At 42.3% G+C, this 21,104-nt stretch overlaps 1 protein-coding gene across 1 annotated transcript in view; it reads left to right on the forward strand.

Moving 5' to 3' along the window:
- Positions 1-1,933: 1,933 nt before the first annotated feature.
- The window catches only part of WDR38 (WD repeat domain 38), a 176,913-nt gene continuing 157,742 nt past the window's right edge, over positions 1,934-21,104 (forward strand). The window contains exons 1-3 of the mRNA XM_075184772.1: positions 1,934-1,969; positions 2,606-2,733; positions 4,258-4,392. Coding sequence (XP_075040873.1) covers positions 2,689-2,733; positions 4,258-4,392 — 180 coding nt within the window. The 5' untranslated portion in view covers positions 1,934-1,969; positions 2,606-2,688. The remainder of the gene's footprint in view (positions 1,970-2,605; positions 2,734-4,257; positions 4,393-21,104) is intronic.

Genomic DNA, 21,104 nt, shown 5'->3' on the forward strand with positions numbered 1-21,104 from the left:
AGAAGTGGTGAAAGTGACAAGAACAGGTAGGAGAGAGCAGGATAATCTGCCAACTGTCCTGAATCTGGTGGGACAGTCCCAGATTTGGGTGACTGTCGCTTAGTCAGGATTTGATTTGACTACAAGGACAGTTGGGAGGTATGTCCCGCTTCACAGTGTACTGTTCATGAAGGCAGAACTGCGTGCACACAGTATTGCTTGTGTATTTGTCTAAAATGATAGCCATGTTTCATCATAGGGACCTCCTATCTAAAGTGCTCCGGACCCACCAGAGCCTTAATCCAGCTCTGGGCCAGGATGTCAGATTGACACATGGGGGTAAATGTATGAAGCTCCGATTTCTACAAGTCAACGGAAATCGGCGTCTTTGCAGGGGAAATTTAAAACGGCAATGACTACTTGTAAAGACAAACTTACCTTTGCAAACCATAGCTGCTTAAAATTTCTCCTGCAAAGTTGCCGATACCCCCTAGTGCTCTGCTCCTCCTCCCAGTACCACCCCTAATATTATTTGGTCTAGGTTAACGATAAAACAATGAATACCTCTAATAGTATACAGGGCAAAACAAAAACAAGCCATTTTGCTGACAAAAACATTCGGTTTTAAAGTAAACTGGCTTTTTGCATTTTAATAAATCCCATTATAATCAGCCAGGTATGTTAAAAAAAAAAGTGCTGTAGGGAGAAAGAACATATAAAATAAAATGCAATATGAAGTGAGGTTTGTTTTTTGTTGCATAATTTATTTTTATTATTCAAAATTTATTATTTATAATAATAAAGTATTGCTGCGTTAAGCAACACTAAAAACACTCTTTTTGTATTGATAAATAAATATTGTACCGAAAACCACCCTTTAAGGATGGTCCTCAAACTTATGGGACAGTGCTGTGCTTGTCCCCCAGGCTATAGTCTGCCATCCAACCCCTACTTCTGGGTACAAAACATTAAAGCCCTTTACAAAGATCTTTCAGCTTGTGTAGGCTGTAATTATCAGACAGCCACAAAGAGACTTGTATTCTTCATCAATGGAAAGTCTAAAGTTCTCCCAATAATGTCAATAGTAGACCACACTGCAAAGAATTTTGATGAATTTCTGATGGCGCAAAAGCATTAGGAAACCTATTTACTATGGACAGCACTGGCACAACTAACACCACCGTCCTCTTATTGATATTGCCATCTCAGCAGGGGAAATTGTGGGAAAAAGGTGCTTTAATTATTTAAATACATCCCCCACCCACTGGAGTCCAAGGGAATTATTTATAAGTTAACTTACTTTTTTTTTTTTTTAAGAAAGCTGAACTGGAAGACAAGTTCCAGTTCCACTGTGCATGTGTGAGCCAGCAATGCTGCGTCACGCCCGTGCAGAGGCTTCCTGGGCTGGCTGGCAAAGCAATACTCTGGTGGAAACTTTGTGCCACAGACCTCAACTACCTGACTCGTTCCCAGTGAACTGATAGGTTGAACATTGATTTTGCCCACAAAAATGGCGGCCTCCACTGTGAATGTGAGAAAGTTAAACTTCACATCAATCAGCAACCACTGACACTTATTTCCACCACTGAGATAAAACACTAACATGTACCCCAGGGAAGTGTTTATCAATTACCCCCTGTGTTCATATTTACTAAATACCCCCTAGAGTATTTATTTATGCATTAACAATAGGTTTATGCTAAGCCACTTCTTATGCATTTAAATGTTTTAAAAATCCCCCGTCAGACTAGTTTTGTAGATTATTTTTACCTTATTCTCAGTTATATTGAGCAGACGTACCTTATGACACTTAAGGATACGTATACTAGATGCAACAAATTTAAACCACGTAAAAACCAATGGCAAATACTAATACTGTACCTACATATTGTATCACGGACATTGTGTTATTTGGAATTCAATCTAATAGATTTGTGTTTCTATCCCATAGGAGAGAAAGGAGAAAGTTGCAGGACAGAGTCATTATATGGTGAGTGAGGTGAATCTTATCAATAATATATACAGTATATCCACAGAGAGTCTGCGGCCGGAGGGTAAATGCACCGAGCTGCGAGCGGGTTTAAAAAGTGGAGATGTTGCCTATAGCAACCAGATTCTAGCTATAATTTGAATCTGATGCTACATCACTTTTTCAAACCCACAGATAACTCGCAGCTTGATACATTTATCCCCGATACTGCTATTTAGGGTGCATTGTGTTAGGGGCATGTCCTAAAATATCAATCAGAAATGTTGGGAGAGGGTGATGAGCTATAGTTTACTTAAACTGTATCTTCAAATAAATACATAACAGCTGTGCTGAATATACGCAGCAGATTATTCACATAAACAATGAATGACTGCTGACCTCGTGAAACGTTGCAAAATGTAATTTGGGCACCAAAAACTGGGACTGTTAGGGATGGGCGGGAGTTATGGTGCTATTATGCCGTCCTGTAAACCACACACCCTTTCCAGACACAATTTCCCCAGTAATCATTGTCTAAACTCACTAAAATAGTCAATGCAACTAATCAATACCAAAATAATTATAAACTCTCAGCGGTCACGTGTGTTAGATGTTTCTCTTGGAGTTGAAATTATTTTATTGGTCTTTATCTGTCAGCTGCAAGGAGCTGTAAGGAGCTGCAGAACCAAGGGGCAGCGCTGAGTGACTGGTACACCATATACCCGGATGGCAGCCAGTCCATGAAGGTCCTGTGTGATATGGACACTGACGATGGAGGATGGATTGTAAGTCCTGGGAATTTGGACAGACAGAATTTACAGATGACATTTACTTTTCATAGAATGTTATCATCAGAACGGGAGTAACAGGTGCCCTGGCCTTTTGGAAGGGCAAGAACATAGGGTTTGATTCATCAAGTCTTTGTATCATCATCAGTTATTTATATAGCGCCACTAATTCCGCAACCCTGTACAGAGAACTCACTCACATCAGTCCCTGTCCCATTGGAGCTTACAGTCTAAATTCCCTAACACACTTACCAAACTGCGAGTTTTGCTAAGTGGAGATGTTGCCTATTGCAAACAATCAGATTCTAGTCATCATTTATTTAGTACATTCTACAAGAAGACAGCCAAGATCTGATTGGTTGATATAGGCAACATCTCCACTTTTCAAACCCGCTGGAAACTCGCAGCTTGATACATTTACCCCCCTCTATTCCAGCTGCAGACTCTCTGTGGATGTACTTGTTTATTTAATATTAACTTTAAGTGTGTACATTTCCTATTTTTCATGCTATTCTTCAAGAAATCATTGGGCTGCGGGTCTGTACCTAATGAGTTCTTCTCCCTAAGTCTAGCCGGATCGGTGTGGCCAATAGGTTTCCAGGAGGGGAAAATTTTCAGCCAACCCCTGGGTAAACGTATACCTCCCAACAGTCCCGATATTGGTGGTACATCCCGATTCGTGAGCTGCAAAAGGGATGGGGCGTAACCAAAAGTAGGTGGAGCTTTATCCAAATATGCGCATTTGTGGGTGTAGTTTAGGTAAAATGGGGGCTGGTCTATTTTGTCACGATTTTGTGATCCTAAATGCTGGGAGGTATGGCCTTGCTCTCCTGGGATCAGGGTATAAAGGAACCCTTCCTCTTTTGGAGAGGACCTGAAGACCGGAGCCCCAAGACCATTTTTGCACCTTCTAGTGTTTGCACTGTGCAAATACAGACAGGGAACAAGCACCTCGGCCTACCTAAACAACAGGCCATGTTCCTTTAGACATTAATTAAACGGTACTTATTTCTTATGTGGGGATACAAAATTGTTGTAGAGTGTGCCTTCACGTAATCAGATCACTACACCAATACCTAGCACACTGAGCAGGTGGTCTATAAATATCTCTTCTCTCCTTCCTGTATGTCTTCCAGCGGCGCTGGGACGGGTCGGTGGATTTCTTCCGTGACTGGGACGCTTACAAGAGAGGGTTTGGAAGCCGTATGAATGAATTTTGGCTGGGGAACGATAATATCCATAAAATAACTTCATCAGGTAATAAGAGATAGGTCTACATACTAAAACAAACTCTCCTTATCAATGGGTTCTGCTCCATGTAACAATCTCACTGACACCTCAACGTCTCAATTCTCACAACGTTAAAAGAATATCTGGGTCCTTTCAGTCACATCCATGGCCCGCCAGGGTAGGGATTGCTACTAAAAATGAAGCCAAGGTTTCATATTCTTGATAGGATCTCTAAAGTACGTGGGGAGCTCTCACGCTATTTTTTAATCTAGCTTTTTCTTGCCCATAAAGGCACGTGGGAACTGCGCATTGATCTACAAGACTTTGAAAACAAAAAGACGTTTGCCAAGTACGCGCACTTCAAAATCATGGATGAGACCGAGAAATACCAGTTATTACTTGGAGAATACAAGGAGGGCGACGCAGGTGAGATACGGTTTGGCGAATTTCTATAAACTGCTATAGGAGAATATCTGCATTATGTGACATAAAGAAAGTTGTAATAATACAACTATACCTGAAGCCAACCGTTACAGTGATATCTAGCGGTTTCTGATTGGCTGATCGTGTATTGACCCCTCCAGCTGATAGTATTTAAATCATTAGCGTTGCAGACATATTATATCAAGTTGCGGCCATCTGTTTGCATTGTTTGACACTTCCATTAGGACTACTGCAAGAAACTACGATTCCCATCAGACTTTGACATGGAAAAATAACAGATGTGGAGGCGTCTGAATTTAATTGCATTTTATGTGCGTCTTTTCCTACGCTTGTTAGGAGCGCAAATACGCCAACTGTAAAAAAGCCACAAAATATAGAGGCTAAACCATTTCTCCTTCGTTTGTGCCATCATGCCTATATTCAGACACTATATTCTTTCTGTCACTGACCGCAAGAACGTAACGTGGGCTCGCTGTGTGCAACTGTATCCAGGGTGTCATGTCAAGGGTCATAAAAATAAAGACACTGCTGATAAACACAAGGAAGTCAGAACAATAAAGTAAAAGTTAGTAAAAGTCGCAAGGGGGTGCATGCGAGTCAATAATTAAAGTCATCTGAGGGTGCAATGCCTCCTTTAACCCTTTGCTGGTGGTTTGAGAAAAGTATCCCATATCTCCTATGGTTTGTGTTGTTTTATAGGGGATTCCATGTCAGACTTGAACAATACGAAGTTCTCTACAAAGGACCAAGACAATGACACCTATGCAAACTCCTGTACAAGGGTGGCTGGTGGTATACCAGCTGCCACCATGCCAACCTGAACGGACTGTACCACTTGGGGGCGCACACCACCTATGCCGATGGTATCAATTGGCTGCCTGGGAAGGGGCATCATTACTCGTACAAAACCAACTACAAAACCAACAAGTCATTTTTCTGCTGGTATCCACATTATTTATTGAAACAAATTATGTTTGGCAGCAACAAATAAATACCTGATACATGACATACATATGTGACATACATACATGATACATGACAGACATACAGGGCTGCTGCTAGCATGTCCTCTGCAGTATTCCAGTACTGATCAGGTTCACAGATAATGTTCCTCCATTAAAATATTTACACATACATCATTTTAAGGGATCATACATCCCTTAAAATGTCTCTTTATGTGTACATAAATATAGCTTAAGCAACCTTTCCTTAATGCCAATAAAAAAGGGACTTTTTTTTAGGTTTTTAAAAAGCGCAACACTTCAGTCCAGTAACATCTTATCTCACATTGTTCACTGATAAGGCCACAGAAGTATGTATTCCAGATCCCCACTGAATAGAAACCGGAAATACACAGATGTTGTGATGAATGGGGAGGGGTCTCCAGGGTCACGGTTTCTGTCTTGGCTCGTCTGTGTTTTGCAGTAAAACAGAAAAAGTAAATAAAATAAATATTTCTATCATGCAATGACATTCAGTGCAAGACTGCAACAATCACTGACATCCAGTCACTACAAAAATAATGGAAGCACAGTCCAACTTCCTGCCACTGTTCAAGGATCCCTTACACAGCCCAATGTATGGTTTAAATTAATCAGTAAAGTGAGGGGACATTTGGACATCTGTCAACCCCATTACATACACACAGTGGTGCGGTCACATGGGCAGTTACCAGGAGTGGGCAGCTGGCATTAGTAGTGGGAGGGGATTGGTGGCTTAAGTGATGCAGACGTCAGGGAAACCTCCACCCTCCGGATCCCAGGTAGCAGCGTTCCTGATTATACTATAACTTGTTCTTCTCAGTGTTTTTATTCAAATCTCCACCATGAAATGTCTCACAGATGCCTTGAATTCCCCCCACGATACTCATCCCATGTGATCTTTTGGAGCCAATCAGCATTCTGAGCTGAAACCAGCAGCCTTACAGTGTGACGATGTCACATGGTCTCAGGAGCACAGTGAGCGTGCACCATAGTTGCCCATGCCGCTTATAACAAGCAGAATTGGGCTTCTTTTTTTGTGAAGTTGCAGTGTTTTTTTCACTGCCTCGGGTAGCTTGTTTTTGGGCTTGGACATGTTCTCCACGTTCAGGCTGCATAATCGTTTTTTGGGGTTTTTTTTCCCTCTGTTACCATTTTGTGATTGGTGCATTCAGGGTTTTTTTTGTGGGCGGGTTGTGCAGCGAATTCCTCCAATGAAGTGGCGCTTTGTGGGTGGGCTGAGTCAGAAGAGGACGAGGAATAAATCACAGGAAGACGGATCTACAGCAACCTACTGAGATAAGTGCTGTGACAGACACACGATCGCTGCACTTATAGCAGGTAACACTATATAACACCCTCCCCTCCCATTCAGCAAGCTGCTCATGTCAGAAGACTGCTTATACTGTTATATCATGGGGCTATGTGGTATAGACATACCAGTGTCCTAAATTACAGCATTTGCGTTTTCATTTGCCCTATCAGTGTATAAATGTGTCCTCTTGTGTTTATAAAGATTCTGTAAATGGAGATTCAGTGTAGAAATTAGTGTTATAGAAAAGGATGGTCCCCTGTAAGTTGGGCTTTTTTTTGGGCTTTTTAGTATTGGTTTGGGCTTGTTTTTCATTACAGAGTTGGCAGCCCTGAGCACAGTGCTCCTGCCATTTACATGGGATGTTTACATGCATTAAATACCTGCCCAGAAGTTGCCCAGCTTCATGTAGACATGTAAAAAGATGAATATAGAAGAAACAATACCGCTATAAAGGCAGATGGAACATACGTTCATGTATGTGTTATATATTTATTATTGTGTGGTTCTGTAAAGCAGATGTGCGCCCTAGAAGATTTATTGTGCGATGTGGTTATCTATATGCTCAGCTAGAGGATCTATCCCCAGTCATAATCAGCCACCACATGCTATTTACATACATGATCTCCTCTATTTACATAAATAACCCCCCTGAACCTAGTCCTACTTAGTCCTAGGTGATTACCCATACCCACCTTTGTGAGCAGTCTTCTGAAGTAACAGGAATGGTACATCTGGAACATGACCAGAATCTGGACCAGGCCCAGGAACAAGCAACCAGCAACAATTATACCCGTCCTGCTGCTCCCTAAGAACAATAAGTTCAGCACAAAGATCTTAATACAGAAAAATAGGTTACTAGTATAGATCTGATGTAGTGGGAGCAGGTGGGATAAATCACATCATATATGTCATACGTTAGTATTAGATGTATTTAGGGGACGGTGCAGAGAGATGGGATATAAGCAGAGGTCTGTACCCCGGCCATGGAGAACCGTCGGTCAGATTTCATATAATCTACCATCAATTACATCTCATTATCTACACAGTACCGCACTGATTCCACTATTCTAGGCTGAACGGTCAACAAAATGTAAAATAAGGGGGTTGGTCACCATCTGAGGATTCACTTCTTTACTTATACCTTCCTGCAAGTTTTACCAGATGGCGTTTTATATTTCTTTTTTTTCCAAACTTTGACAGAAATTTGGACGACTGTAGACAAGTTTTCCAGTTGTATTTAATAGTAATTGCTCTTGTGTGACCCACACACTAAACAAGATGCAGACATTTAGATAACAACTAAAAGGTTTGAATGATGGGATCTGTGTGTAGATAGTTTTTAGTAATCTAAACCTTTGTTTGGTTTTTTTGGAGTACTTGTTATATTAACATTACATCAGGAGTAGAGTTTGAGACATCTGAAAGCTTTGATATTTTAAGAATTATAACCATAAAGAGGATGTCATCCTAATACAGCTCAGAGGAACCAGGAATATAACATCCAAATACACCCATTGTACCTGACAATTACATGCAATGCAGGTGTGTAGCCCATTAATGTACTTACTTGTAGGAGCAGGAGCTGTGGTTCCTGCAGATACCGGGATTGTGGTAGACGGTGTAGTAATGATGACAGGTGGGGTTGGCATTATCACTGCACAGAGAACAGAAGGATGGAGAGAAAAACACATTACTAAAAATACAGATTACATTTTACAAGAATTAAGTCACCATCTGATTGCACTATGTAGGATCCTCCATACAATCATATAGTCCCCCCTGTCATCTGTCACATAACAGTCAGAAGGTAGAGACACGTCCTGGGATCAGTGTCAGAAGCTCAGTCCTGTAACATCACTCAGCGGCTGCACAGAAGCTACTTGTTGGGTTTGGTATTAATGAGCTGAAGCAAAAAAGTAAATAGGTTTTTCAAGGAAAAATAACAAACTTTCCCATTATTAAAATGTATTGTATTGGGGCAATATGTAAAAGACACAGGACATTGTTTGTCCACACTCCCTACACACAGCTCAGCTCACAATGATACAGACAATGCTCCAACACAGTACATGGAAAATAAATACAATTACACACACAATGTATTCCTAGGCTAAAGTAGTCCCAAGTAATGAAGCTGCTACAGTCCGAGGGGCCAATTGGACGCCCCTCGATTACCTTGAAGACAAACACTTACACTCATTAACCCCCACAGGACCATGTTTCTCCGACATGTTTTCATATTTTCTCTACAAGTCACTTTCAACAGAATTAACTGAGCCTAGCCAACTGAAATTCAGAATATTATTTTCTGTTTGGTAGCATATCGGTAGGATTCATGTTTTTTTTTTTAATTTGGATATTATAGGGATAATGAGAAAAAAATAAGGGGAGCACGTAGCCATAGTTTCACCACTTGTTATTGTTTTGCACTCAGAATACATTTAGCCATGTGCTGTATATTGGAGTTTTTCTATGACTATAGGAATTCTCACCCGCTGGAGATGCAATTCGGCTACGGGGACTGTTTTCCGTATGTGGTGAGATTGTCCCAAACTCACTTCATATAGGCAAAAAGTTTTTTGTATTTCAAGGGAGATAACAGGGACAGAGGTGGCAGTAGATCCACAATTTTGGCTTCTTTCTCTTCCTACTTCACCCTCTCTAATTACAAGAAATCCCTCCTCAAATTTAAATAATACCGCTATGGCACTCATTCCGATGGGTGCACTGAAAATCCCCCTCACCGCCTGCTATTAAGGAACAGTTTGGCAGTATAGATTATTACTGTCCATGGATAACGTCACCTTACGGAGGTAGAGAAATTTCCCAAATTCTCCGCCTTTTGGTTCACAGATACTCCCACCTATAAATCTTACTTTCTACCTCATTCCTGACCCCCTTAGAGATGGATAACGAATGGATATTAGTTCCTCGGAAACACTAAACAACTTCTCCAGACTGAGCTACAAGTTACCATATTGTCTCCAGGCTCATACTGTTCCCTCCCCCAACTTTCTGACCCTATATCCTTTACCTGGCCCACCTACTCCGTTCCCAATCCCACCTTCCCTGTTTATGCTCAGTCTTCCTGCCCCCCCTCCATGCTTTCCCTTTCGAGTTAGATCACATGTCTGTATGTTGTCATGCAATTAGGAAGTGGAAATTGTAAGTATTGTTCTTTTGTCTCAAATATACTTTGTGATGTTACTTACTTTGTGACCTTTGGTTGAAAAAATTGTAAATAATATTCTAATATATATATATATATATATATATATATATATAAATATTATTTCATTTTTTCTTTGTTCTCAAATGCCCACTTGGAAACGGTGATATAAATATATATATTTATACACAAATAAACTTGTAGGGAATGGTGCTGTAGTTGTGGAGCAGGGAGGGATGTGAATGATTAAATATGCATATTGGACCTCATTTAGAGTCGGACGCAAAGTCCGTTTTAGGCGCATCTAACCAAAAACCACTACCACGCTTGTGCAGAAAGCCCCAAATCCGCCTGCATCTTGGACGCAATTAACACTTGCGACAGCTTACGACTCACTACCAGAGAATGGGAGCAACACGGATTTGCGAAGGCGTGACCATGTAAATACATCCTAGTCGCAGTGAGGCGCAGACGCAACACACGTCAAAACAGGGCTAAAGCTGTGCGGCAGGAATTAGGTGGCGTAAGCAGTTAGCTAGCTGCAGGAACTGCTCGCAGCTCGATAGGGTATTAAGAGTGGGACGCAAATGGGGTTTCTTGCCACTCGTAATACCCTACCAAGCTGCGGCACACTCCCACTCCTACACTTCTTAAACGGACTTTGCGTCCGACTCTAAATGAGGTCCAATATGTACACGCTATAAGTAATACTGTTGATAAAAATAAATCCTTTAAGCACACACACATATATCCATTATATATATAAATAAATATAGAGTCAAAAAAGTTTCCCAGGATAACAGAATACTGCGCACAGTTTATGAAATTCCTTAGAATAGATGACTCTGACCTTCTATGGTGTAATTCATTTTAGTTCTGTTCCCCTCGTCATTGATTCTGGTCACCTTGCAAGATCCGGATAACAGAACATTGTTCGGGATCACACAGTTCCCACTGATCTCAGCCTCTTTTTCATACAATTTTGTAAGATTACCGTTCTTTAATCTACAGTAAAATCGGCTGCTTTGGTTGATAACAGTACAGTTAACATCAAGGTCTCCGGGAGTCAGGTCCATACATAGAGCTGTACGTGGAGATACAGGGTAGGTCTTCTGTGTGACAGGCGGCGGAGCACCAGCTGAACAAAAATAAATAAATTATATTACTCCTTTTCTAGACAAAAAAGATGTCATTACCCCAAGCTTTAGTAACTTGTGGTGGTACTACAAGTCCCAGCATGCTTTGCTGGGCTAAAGCTGCAGCTGCAGAGCCATAGGCAGGAAGTAGTGGAGGGGACTTAGGACCCATCAGATACAGATTATGAGTACAGGACACCGGGGACTGATATCACCCCTCAGCCAACTACTTGGGCACCTTCCTAAACTAGCGTCTATCAGTGTAACACCCGGCGGGTGTCTGCAGTCACACATTACCTGCTCGCCCCATGCCTAGGACACAGACGCACAAGACCAGACGGTACATGATGCCGATACAACCAATGTCCACACAGCCGCCTGTAGTGTATGGAGCTGGATGTCAGCGTACATAGCACCTGCCAGCAGCCAGCCCCGCCCTACAGTCCCAGGTAACACATCTGGCTGCGACTAATCAGCGACCAACACCTCTCGTGTGATAAGACAATTTGTGCAATATATAACGACAATCGCAGTAGGAGATATAAACCGGGACATCTGTTATTACTGTCAGCAAACACAACTCAGGTTCTGTTTAATAAAAACCTGCAAACACTGAAGAAACTTCCCCGGGGGAGTTCATGCTCTACAACCACCTGCACAGCAAGGGATCTAGACAGGAGAAAATGTCACTTTCTGTACTTTAAATATTCACTTTCAACAAACATTAACGCAGGGTTTCCCAAACCCAGTCCTCAGGGCTCCCCAACAGTGCAGGTTTTCCATATCTCCTTGCTGGAGCACAGGTGTATTCATTACTGACTGATACATTGTAACAGATTCACAGGTGGTCCTAATTATGTCACATGTGATCCGGAAAACCTACACTGTTAGGGAGCCCTGAGGACTGGGTTTGGGAAACCCTGCATTAACGTATAAATCCCAGACAGATAGTAAGAATTTAATATATAGAATAAAAATACCTATACTGAGCAGTTAGTCAGAATTAAACAATAGGGACACGTCTATACAACGTTTCAGCAGTGGATGTATAGGACCCTCCGCCGGGATGGTCACCTATAACTGGCCCAGCATAATTTCCCATCACCGTTTATTTATATAGTGCCACTGATTCCGCAGCGCTCTACAGAGAACTCACTCACATCAGTTCCTGCCCCATTGGGGCTTACAGGTGAAATCTGGCACTGGAAGCGGCCAATCAGCGATCATGAGTGTGCTGTGAGGTGGGATGACCTATGATGGTGTGGTTGTGGTATGATTTGGTTGTGGTGTCTACACATACTGTACTGACCGCCGCCCTTCCAGCATAGCAGGTTTCCTAGACGGATAAAATGCCATTTTCTACATTTTAAACATTCATCTTCAACAAACATTAACGTACAAATCCCAGACAATAAGGACAGATAGTAAGAAATTAACATATAGAATAAAAATAGCTATACTGAGCAGTTGCTCAGAATGAAACAACAGGGACATTATCAGGAAGATCTGACTTTAATTAAGTTTGACTGAACATTCTAAGGAGAATTATACTACTACTCCTAAGTGTGTGGACTGTTCTTTTCCCTATTGAGACCGGAATGAGTATGTTTTATCTCAAATCTGCAAGAACTTGATCATGGTTTCATTCTACATCATTTGATTATGTGGTGTTGATGGTCTAAATAATATTATTATATCTGCATTTTATTGATTGTAATTAAGGCAATTTTGTTTTAAGTTGTTTTTTTTTGCTATTTTACCTAAATAAATGGTTGTTTATTGTAGCTGCTCCTGGTTTGGCTTTTCATGTATCCGGCCATCGTTTAATTGATTTTTAAACTCCACAGTAACCACATTTCAGCGCTGCTCTATTTTCCTTGTGTTTATTATAGCAATCACCCCTTGTTCTTGCAGCTGCGGTTTGTGTGAGTTTAGTGCGGAAACTTTGTGTGTATTCTTTCATTAGCAGGAATATGTCTTTAAAACCTGGAACTGTACATGGAAATTAATTACATTTGAAACATGATACAATCTATTTCTATAATTGACTTTTTATTGCAACAATTTTCTAAAGGTCACATAACGTTGAAGTATGAGATGATGGTTTCTCAAATATACATGTTTCTTGCTGTGATTGCCACTCACTTGTCTGAATGAATGGAGTATCCTGCTATTTACCATCTCATATTCATGTAAACTTATTCTTACTATATACAATTAAACATGTTGGCACTCAGTGTTTTAATGAACTCTTCACCTCTCTAGACGTTAATTCTCATTCTGTGAATGCATTTTACACCTTTTTAGGTTATTTTTCCTTTTTTTTTTTTCATTTACATTCTCCTTAATTAATTTTATTTTTATTTTTCTATTATTTAATACAAGGAGGAGATTTAGAGGATCTCACTGACTCATCAGCAGTCAGTGAGCGCCTCTAAATTTTCTCCTTGTATAAGGAATTATTCTAGGTGATTACAGAGCCCGTTGAGGCAGCCAATGCTCTTACTCATTTCAAATTTATATTAGACTATTTCTATTACATAGCGCCCTACTTAAATTTTTGTGATTTAATTTAATATAATTTTATACATTGTTTTTTTATATACTATTCTTTAATAACCTTAGCCATATCCAATTATAGAATGCACCAATGGGTTTATCCGTCAGTGTCTTTATAATAAAACTATTGATCATTTGAGGTGGACAAGTTTTTTCATTTTGTTTGACTCTGTTTACCTAATTTTTAAGTAACTTAAATTAAAATAAGTGACTAATTAACAAGTTACCATTTGTGAATTCAGGTCATCATGTGTTTAATGACAGTGATTCGGCATTTCGTTCTACACTAAACCCAGATGCTGAAAAGTCCGCTGAATAAATCTATTTATAAACCCACAATTGCATCCTACAGACACATAATTCCACACACCAGACCTTTATGTTAATTTGAAGGAAAGGAATTAATTCAACCTGACTCCGAACAGGACTTCGCTAATCAAATGATGCAACTTATGTTTCTGTATAAATAATTAATGTTCAAAAACATGTATGAAAATCTCAGGGCCTGATTAAGAGTTCTGGCCCCCCTAGGGTAATACACTCGTAGCGCCCCCCCCCCCTCCCCCCCCCCCCCAAAAAAAAAATCATTAAAGGAAAATTCAGGAGTATTTTCCAGCAAACAAATTTAGACTTTTTCTCTTACCTGTTCTTACTGTTATTGCAGCTTTGTTGTCCTTTAGCTGTCTTCTGGAAAGTTGTGGTCCTGTTTTGAAATTGTGCAAAGATTACAAACCCTTAATGATTAGGCTCTTTAGAGAGCATCCTCATGAACACCACACAATGCATGGATCATACCCCCCCACTAGCGGCCAATTCATGAGCCCTCAACCATTTCATCACACCGCAGCAGCCAATTCATGACTCCCGTGCACACTGTCCCCCTCAAAACACACATTGTCCGCCTTTCTGCACTCTGTCCCTCTTCAAACAAACATACACTCTGTCCGTCTATTAGCACACTGTCCCCCTAGAACACACAAACTGCCCCCCCATGTCTGCACACACACTCTGTCCTCCATTCTGCACACACACTGTCCCCCATGTCTGCACACACTCAGCCCCCGTGTCTGCACACACTCTGCCTCCGTGTCTGCACACACTCTGCCCCCCCGTGTCTGCACACACTCTGCCCTCCAATGTCTGCACAAACTCTGCCCCCTGTATCTGCACACACTCTGCCCCCTGTATCTGCACACACACTGCCCCCCTGTCTGCACACACACTGCCCCCCCCCCTGTCTGCACACACTCTGTCCCCGTGCCTGCACACACTCTGCCCCCGGTGTCTGCACACACAGTGCCCCACCCCCCCTCTGCACACACTCTGCCCCCCTTTCTGCACACACACTAAAATGTTGGAATGTCTGGGTCCACTTTACCTGGTGATGAGACTGAAAGGTCTGAGAAGTCCAATGGATGTTACCTGAGGACAAAGCTTTGACCAATGATGAGCCTAGATTTATAATTGTCACTAGACTTCTTTGTTTTATCCACATTACTTCTTTATTTTCTAGAATGTTTATATATTGAAGGTCAGCGAGATACATAATAACAAATGCAGTATTACTTCACAGAATATAGAGAATGTCAGAATACCAAATACTAAAAAAGAATAAATTAGTATGAATACAAACACAAGTCATTTTTCTATTGAAATCCACATTATTTATTGATACAAATTAGGTTTTGATGCAAATCTTTTAACCACATTTACACTGGAATCTTGTTGTCGTGGCGTCATCTTGTGTTCAGAGATGGAGAGATCTCTGATACGTTGGTCAGATGTGTAAGCCCCGATGTCATCCTCATGGGTGGAACCACCACTGATATATCATACAGAATTCTTCATAGATCTGTGTAGGCCGGGGGTGTGCCCAATGTAGTCTGTCCAGTTAGTTCTTTGGAAGTTTGGGCTCAGTTGTCCTTTCAGCCACTTTATAATCATATGGCCACAGTTGTAGAATTCTGAGGGGTGATGTTGGGTGCAGAAGTTATCCCCACATCTGCACTGGAAGCTTGATGTCAGCAGATTTCCTCACGCAGAACTGGCAGAAGTTTGATCTTTTCTTCTAAGTCCCCACATTAGATGTTATAGGGGAGAATAAGGGAGCAGCGCCCACTCTGTTCTCCCCACAGCCACTAAGTCTCATTCTCTCCCCGAGACCATGATCAGTCACACTGGTCTTTCTTCAGGTCATTAATCGGGGGCAGTTTCGGGAGTGCACTGTAGGACGGCTCTGTGCTTTGTACATTCCTGGAAATTTTTCAGGTCTGTTTAATGTTGAGAAGCACTGTGTAACTCCTGTCAAGGTAGCATGATGGTGAAGCCATGGCTGGCCGTGGAACCTTGGGTGGCCGTGGAACCATGGGTGGAGTTGAAACCATGGTTGGTCTTGTTGTCATCTTGCTTGTGTTCAGAGAGATGACATTATCGGAGATGTTGGCCAGATGTAGAAGCCACCACTGATACAGAATGCTTCCTAGATCATTGCAGGGCGGTGGTGTGCCCAGTGCAGTCTGTCCAGTGCAGTCTGTCCAATTAGATTTTTGGCAGCTTGGGCTGAGATGTTCTTCCAGCCACTTTAAAATCATATGGACAGCTGTGGGATTCTGGTAGGCGATGTTTGGTGCAGAAATTATCCCCACATCTGCACTGGAAGCTGCTGGCCAACCCGGTCTTTCTGCCGCACAAGTGGCACCGCTTAGATGGTCTCTTCTCAGTCCCCACAGATGTTATGGGGGGGAATAAGGGAGCAGCGCCCACCCTGCTCTTCCCACAGCCACTCATTCTCTCCCCGAGACCATGATTGGTCTTACACTGGTCTCTCTGTTGGCCATTAATCGGGGGGAGTACCGGGAGTGGACTGTGGGAAGGCTCTGTGCCATGCAGATTACCGGGAGGCTTGATGGTCTGCACAATGTCAGGAAGCACTCTGTAACTCCTCCCACGGTAACATGATGGAGCTGCAGTGGGCGGCCGTGGGATCGTGGGCGGCCGTGGAACCGTGGGCGGCCGTGGAGCCAAGGGTGGCCGTGAAACCATGGGTGGTGGTGGTGTCTTCTTGTTGGTATCCAGAGAGATGGAGTCATCTCTGAGACGGTGGTCAGATGTTGAAGCCTCATGGGCGGAACCACCACTCAGAGACTCTGATGAGGAAGTCTCCCTCTCTCTGGGCACCACCACCTTAGCTGAGGGGGCCACTTCGGATGTCTTACGTGGCACTTGGATGTTAACTCTCCGTTGCCTCAGTGGACCACCCCTCATGGCCACCACCAGCTTCAGGATGGAACCATTGGTGATCCTGTATTCATTGAGGCAACAGAGGTCCCTCAGCTCCACATCGCTCCAGATTAGATGTTGATTATATCTGGGGATGCCTTCCATGGTCTCGATTCTGGCTTTCACTCCGGCCACTGTCTCAAATGGGGAGACATAGATGTAAAAGCTCCCCCCCGTAAGTGGTTCAATGACCACTTCGATGGTCTCGAAGAAGGGAGCATGTCTAAACAGTGACCGGAGTCCTTCATCTCTGTCCGACATTGTATACACGCGCAAGTCTCTGGTACCCGATAAGGGTGTAAACTGGAGGGTCACACAGTCCCTAGGGGAGGACTGCTGTAATACTCTAGCTCAAGTCTATCGCCTGTCCGTGAGAGGACCAATGAGTGGCAGTCTCAGTGGCTGTGTCTTTTATAGGTAAGGGAGGCCTCCTGTCACCGCCTACGTCACAATGCCCTATTATTATGGTGTAGAAACACCGCCCCGCCCATGCCCCGCCCACGCCCCACCCACGAGGATGTGCAGTGGCAGTGCCGTGATGTCACTAGAATTGTATTGAAGCTGTTGTGTCCTTTCCATTACTTAAATATGGGGAAAATATATTTTATTCCTGTTTTCCCAATTACCCATTATTCCCTCAACTCCTGTGTTTATCTTACTACGATTTTAAATTAAAACAGGTTTGCGCTTCACTTCCCTAGACATTAATCCTCATCGGATTAATATATTCTAACTAGAATGTTGTTTATTTAACATTTTTCTTAATTTATTTTATTTAGTTTTGCTATTCTTTAATAAACTTAAGCCACATCCAATTATAATATGCAGCAATGGGTTTAGCCGTCAGTATCTTTACAATAAAACGATTGATGGTTTGAAGCCGACCAGTTGTTTCTTTTTGTTATATTACTGGACTCTGTTAATTTAAGAATGTTTTAAATTATTTAAAAATAAGTTGTTACTAAATAAGGAGTTACCTTTTGTAAATTGATATCATCAAGTGCTTAGTGACCGCGATCCAACCTATTCGTGAACCTCAACAATTATTCTCTACAGGCAAATAATTTCACACAGCAGAACTTTATGTTACTTTTAAGGAATCGGATTAATTCACCCTGATTGTGAGCAGGACTCGATCTATTCAAATTGTACAACTAATATTTCTGTATGAATAATCATTTTCAATTCAAACTAATTGATGAGCACCTTAATCTAAAATCTTAACATTTAGATAGATTTTTAATATCATAGTTAGAGGTAATAATGCAGAATTTCGATTTGTATATTAAACTGAAAATGAGCTGAAAGACTATGGCGCTGGGATCATTGTTAGATCAAATGATTTAATATAAATTGCCAATCAATTAACGCAGCTGTACTAGGAGACTGTATCCTCCAAAAAACTAACAACACATCCGCCTTCCTCATATTCATCTAATCTATATTCTTCTTTACCTAAATTCGTATTAGTTGAACACATGATTAGATTTAGGATTAGATATCTAACTATACCGTTCCAGCAACGGATTCCAGACAGGAATGGAAATCTCCCATGGATGTCTATGTTCACAGTCTTAGTTATGTTACCTCCGGAGTTTTAATCCTTTTCAGAAATATTTATCTGTATTTTCCAGCCACGAATGTAATAACACATTCACTATTGATACTGTATGTGTATATATATATATATATCTACTATATAAATGCTGTATTGGCGTGTGTGAAAAAAACTCTGCACCCATTTCAAACCTATTCAGTTATTTTTCCATCCTACACTGGTAGGGCAACGGGTCTGGGGAAGAGAAATCAACATGCACAGATCCTTCCTGATTAGGATGCAGCCACTGGTACTTCTGCAAAGAGGCTCCACATAAGGATGTATCAATTTTCCTTGAAATCTTGTATCAATTGTCCTTCTAGGGATTCCCCACCATACTCAGGTCTCCCTATACAGAACCACTGATCAGCATCGCTCAACTGGAAACAAGGAAGAAATACACAAGGACAAACAAACAGCAAAGACAGGAACCACTAACCTGAAACATCCTGTTTCTTTGACTGTTGTGTATTCATCTTCTCAGTGTCTGTGGAGGCAAACAGAACAAATTCTCCCCACTTGGCTGACTGGTCCTAATCTCCTGTTAGTGTATCCCACCCACTATAGTCTAGTTACAACATGGCTCTAGCAACTGCACTGGGTCTATGTGTAACACGGCAGCAGACTAGGTGTAGAGCAATATCCCTGACCAGACCCTACTTGCTGTAATATACCATGGAGTGGATGGGGAAAACAGCAGCACACAGCAATAAACAGACAATACATACAGAACAGTCCAACACAGTACAATTGGACTACAGGGTGCATGTCCCTTTTTCTTAGATGTGGCCAATTTGACAGGAATATTGCAGTAACAATGGGGTCTAAGTTGATATGCACGTATCTTCAAATAGGACTTAACAGTAGGAGGCACAATCCCTGGTGTCTAGTGATGATAAGGTAGCAGGCTTACTACCTAAGTTGTCCCCATTAGTTTCTGTAAAAGGTGGGCATGGGCTCTAAGTATAACTGTCCCCACCTGAATCTAAGCCTAGTAATATGCTGCACAGGCTTCAAAGCCTGAATAACTGCGTACAAGGAAAAAGTATGAATTAGGACTAAGTACCCTAATAGCCACAGGCCTTGTGCCCAACTAATTGCTCCCCGGGCCTAGTGTCCGAAAATATCTCTACAGGCCTTGAGGTCAAAAGTGGTGTCATAAAAAAAAAAAATAGAAATCATACTTACCTGCTCCGTGCAGGAAACAGATCTTAACCCTACTACTTCCAATTTTTCCAGTGCTTCCAGCTGACGGGGCCTCTTCTCCTCTTCAACGCTTCACTTGATGGAAGAGGCTCTGCCCTTTTCAGTCTGCACCATCAGTCTGCTTCTCATAATTGAAGAAGATCCCACCTTCTCGCCGTCTGGCGCCTTTCTGCTTCTTGTGTCTCCACCTGATCTACTCAGACCATCACAGGGCTGGTGATGAGCCTCAATTCGCTCATCATCCTGGCCATTGATTGGCTGACAGATTATCTGTTCAGATTCGCTGTGACTGCTCTGGGGATACTGCATTATATTTCCACCTCCTTTTTCCGTTGTGGTCCCCACAATTAACTTATCCTTCCCAACTGCTGAGTCCAAGGTTCGCTTAAAGATATATCCCAAAAGGCACCTGCCCGAACCTCTTTGGTAGTGCCGTCCCATACAGATCCCAATTCAGACCGTCACCTTTCCCACCAATAGTAGGTACTCAGAGAGTCTCTTCCGTGGCACATGCCAAAACCTCACAGTAGTCGGGCACCTATCCTGTAGCTCTTGTCTCCTCTTTGGAGGGTGTCCACATCCAGCACACACCAGCTGCACTCACCAGATAAACTTTTCTCTTTTAAGTACCTCTTCAGCAGATATTTCCACTCGGGCCTATATTCTCAGGTACCACCGGGCTGGCTTATTCACATGCTCATGGTTGAAGCATGTTGCAGGCGAGGGTCTTCTCAGTTGTACCTTCTTCTTCAGGGATCATCTCCTCTACATTCCTCAGCCATTCATCCACTGTATCCAGTGTCTCCCATCCCCCGATCTCTGGCTCCTGCAGACTAGGGTATCCTTGTCTGTAATCTTTTCAAGTGCGTTGATCACCTGAAATCCAGTAACCAGCAGGTTCTTCTAATCCTTCCCACTAAATTCCAGCATAATGTGAGACTACTCTTCAAAGCCTTCTTCTTCCTCCTCCCGAGAGTCGTGTGTGAAGTGTACTTGCTGCTGGTACTCACAACAGTGCATTTCTTCTGATTTCTGCTGCCAGGCATGCCTGCTCTCCTTTTTGCCTCAGCAATGCTCTCTGCAGACACTCAGTCAGCTCCTCCATCGTTATCACCATGCTGGGTCACTTGTATTCCGGCATGATCCACAGGTTGGACGTTGCCAAGCTTATCACGTCATTAGGCCACGTCCCTACTATATAATATCAATTTAGGCCAATGAGAGCAGGGTGCAGGGCCAGGGTGACATGGGTAGCCCCAACCCCACCCACTTCACCAACGAAGCAGGCAGGATTCAGGAGGTTGCCCTGCTCTCCCGGGAGTACGGGTGAGCTCTCAAAAATTGGGGAGTCTCCCGGACATCCTGGGATAATAGGCAACTATGGATTTTACTTAATTTGTGTATTTAGGGCAGCACAGTGGCCTAGTGGTTAGCACTTCTGCCGCACAGCATT

This window comes from Mixophyes fleayi, chromosome 9 (genome assembly GCF_038048845.1).
Source record: "Mixophyes fleayi isolate aMixFle1 chromosome 9, aMixFle1.hap1, whole genome shotgun sequence".
In the NCBI taxonomy this organism is placed as follows: domain Eukaryota; kingdom Metazoa; phylum Chordata; class Amphibia; order Anura; family Limnodynastidae; genus Mixophyes; species Mixophyes fleayi.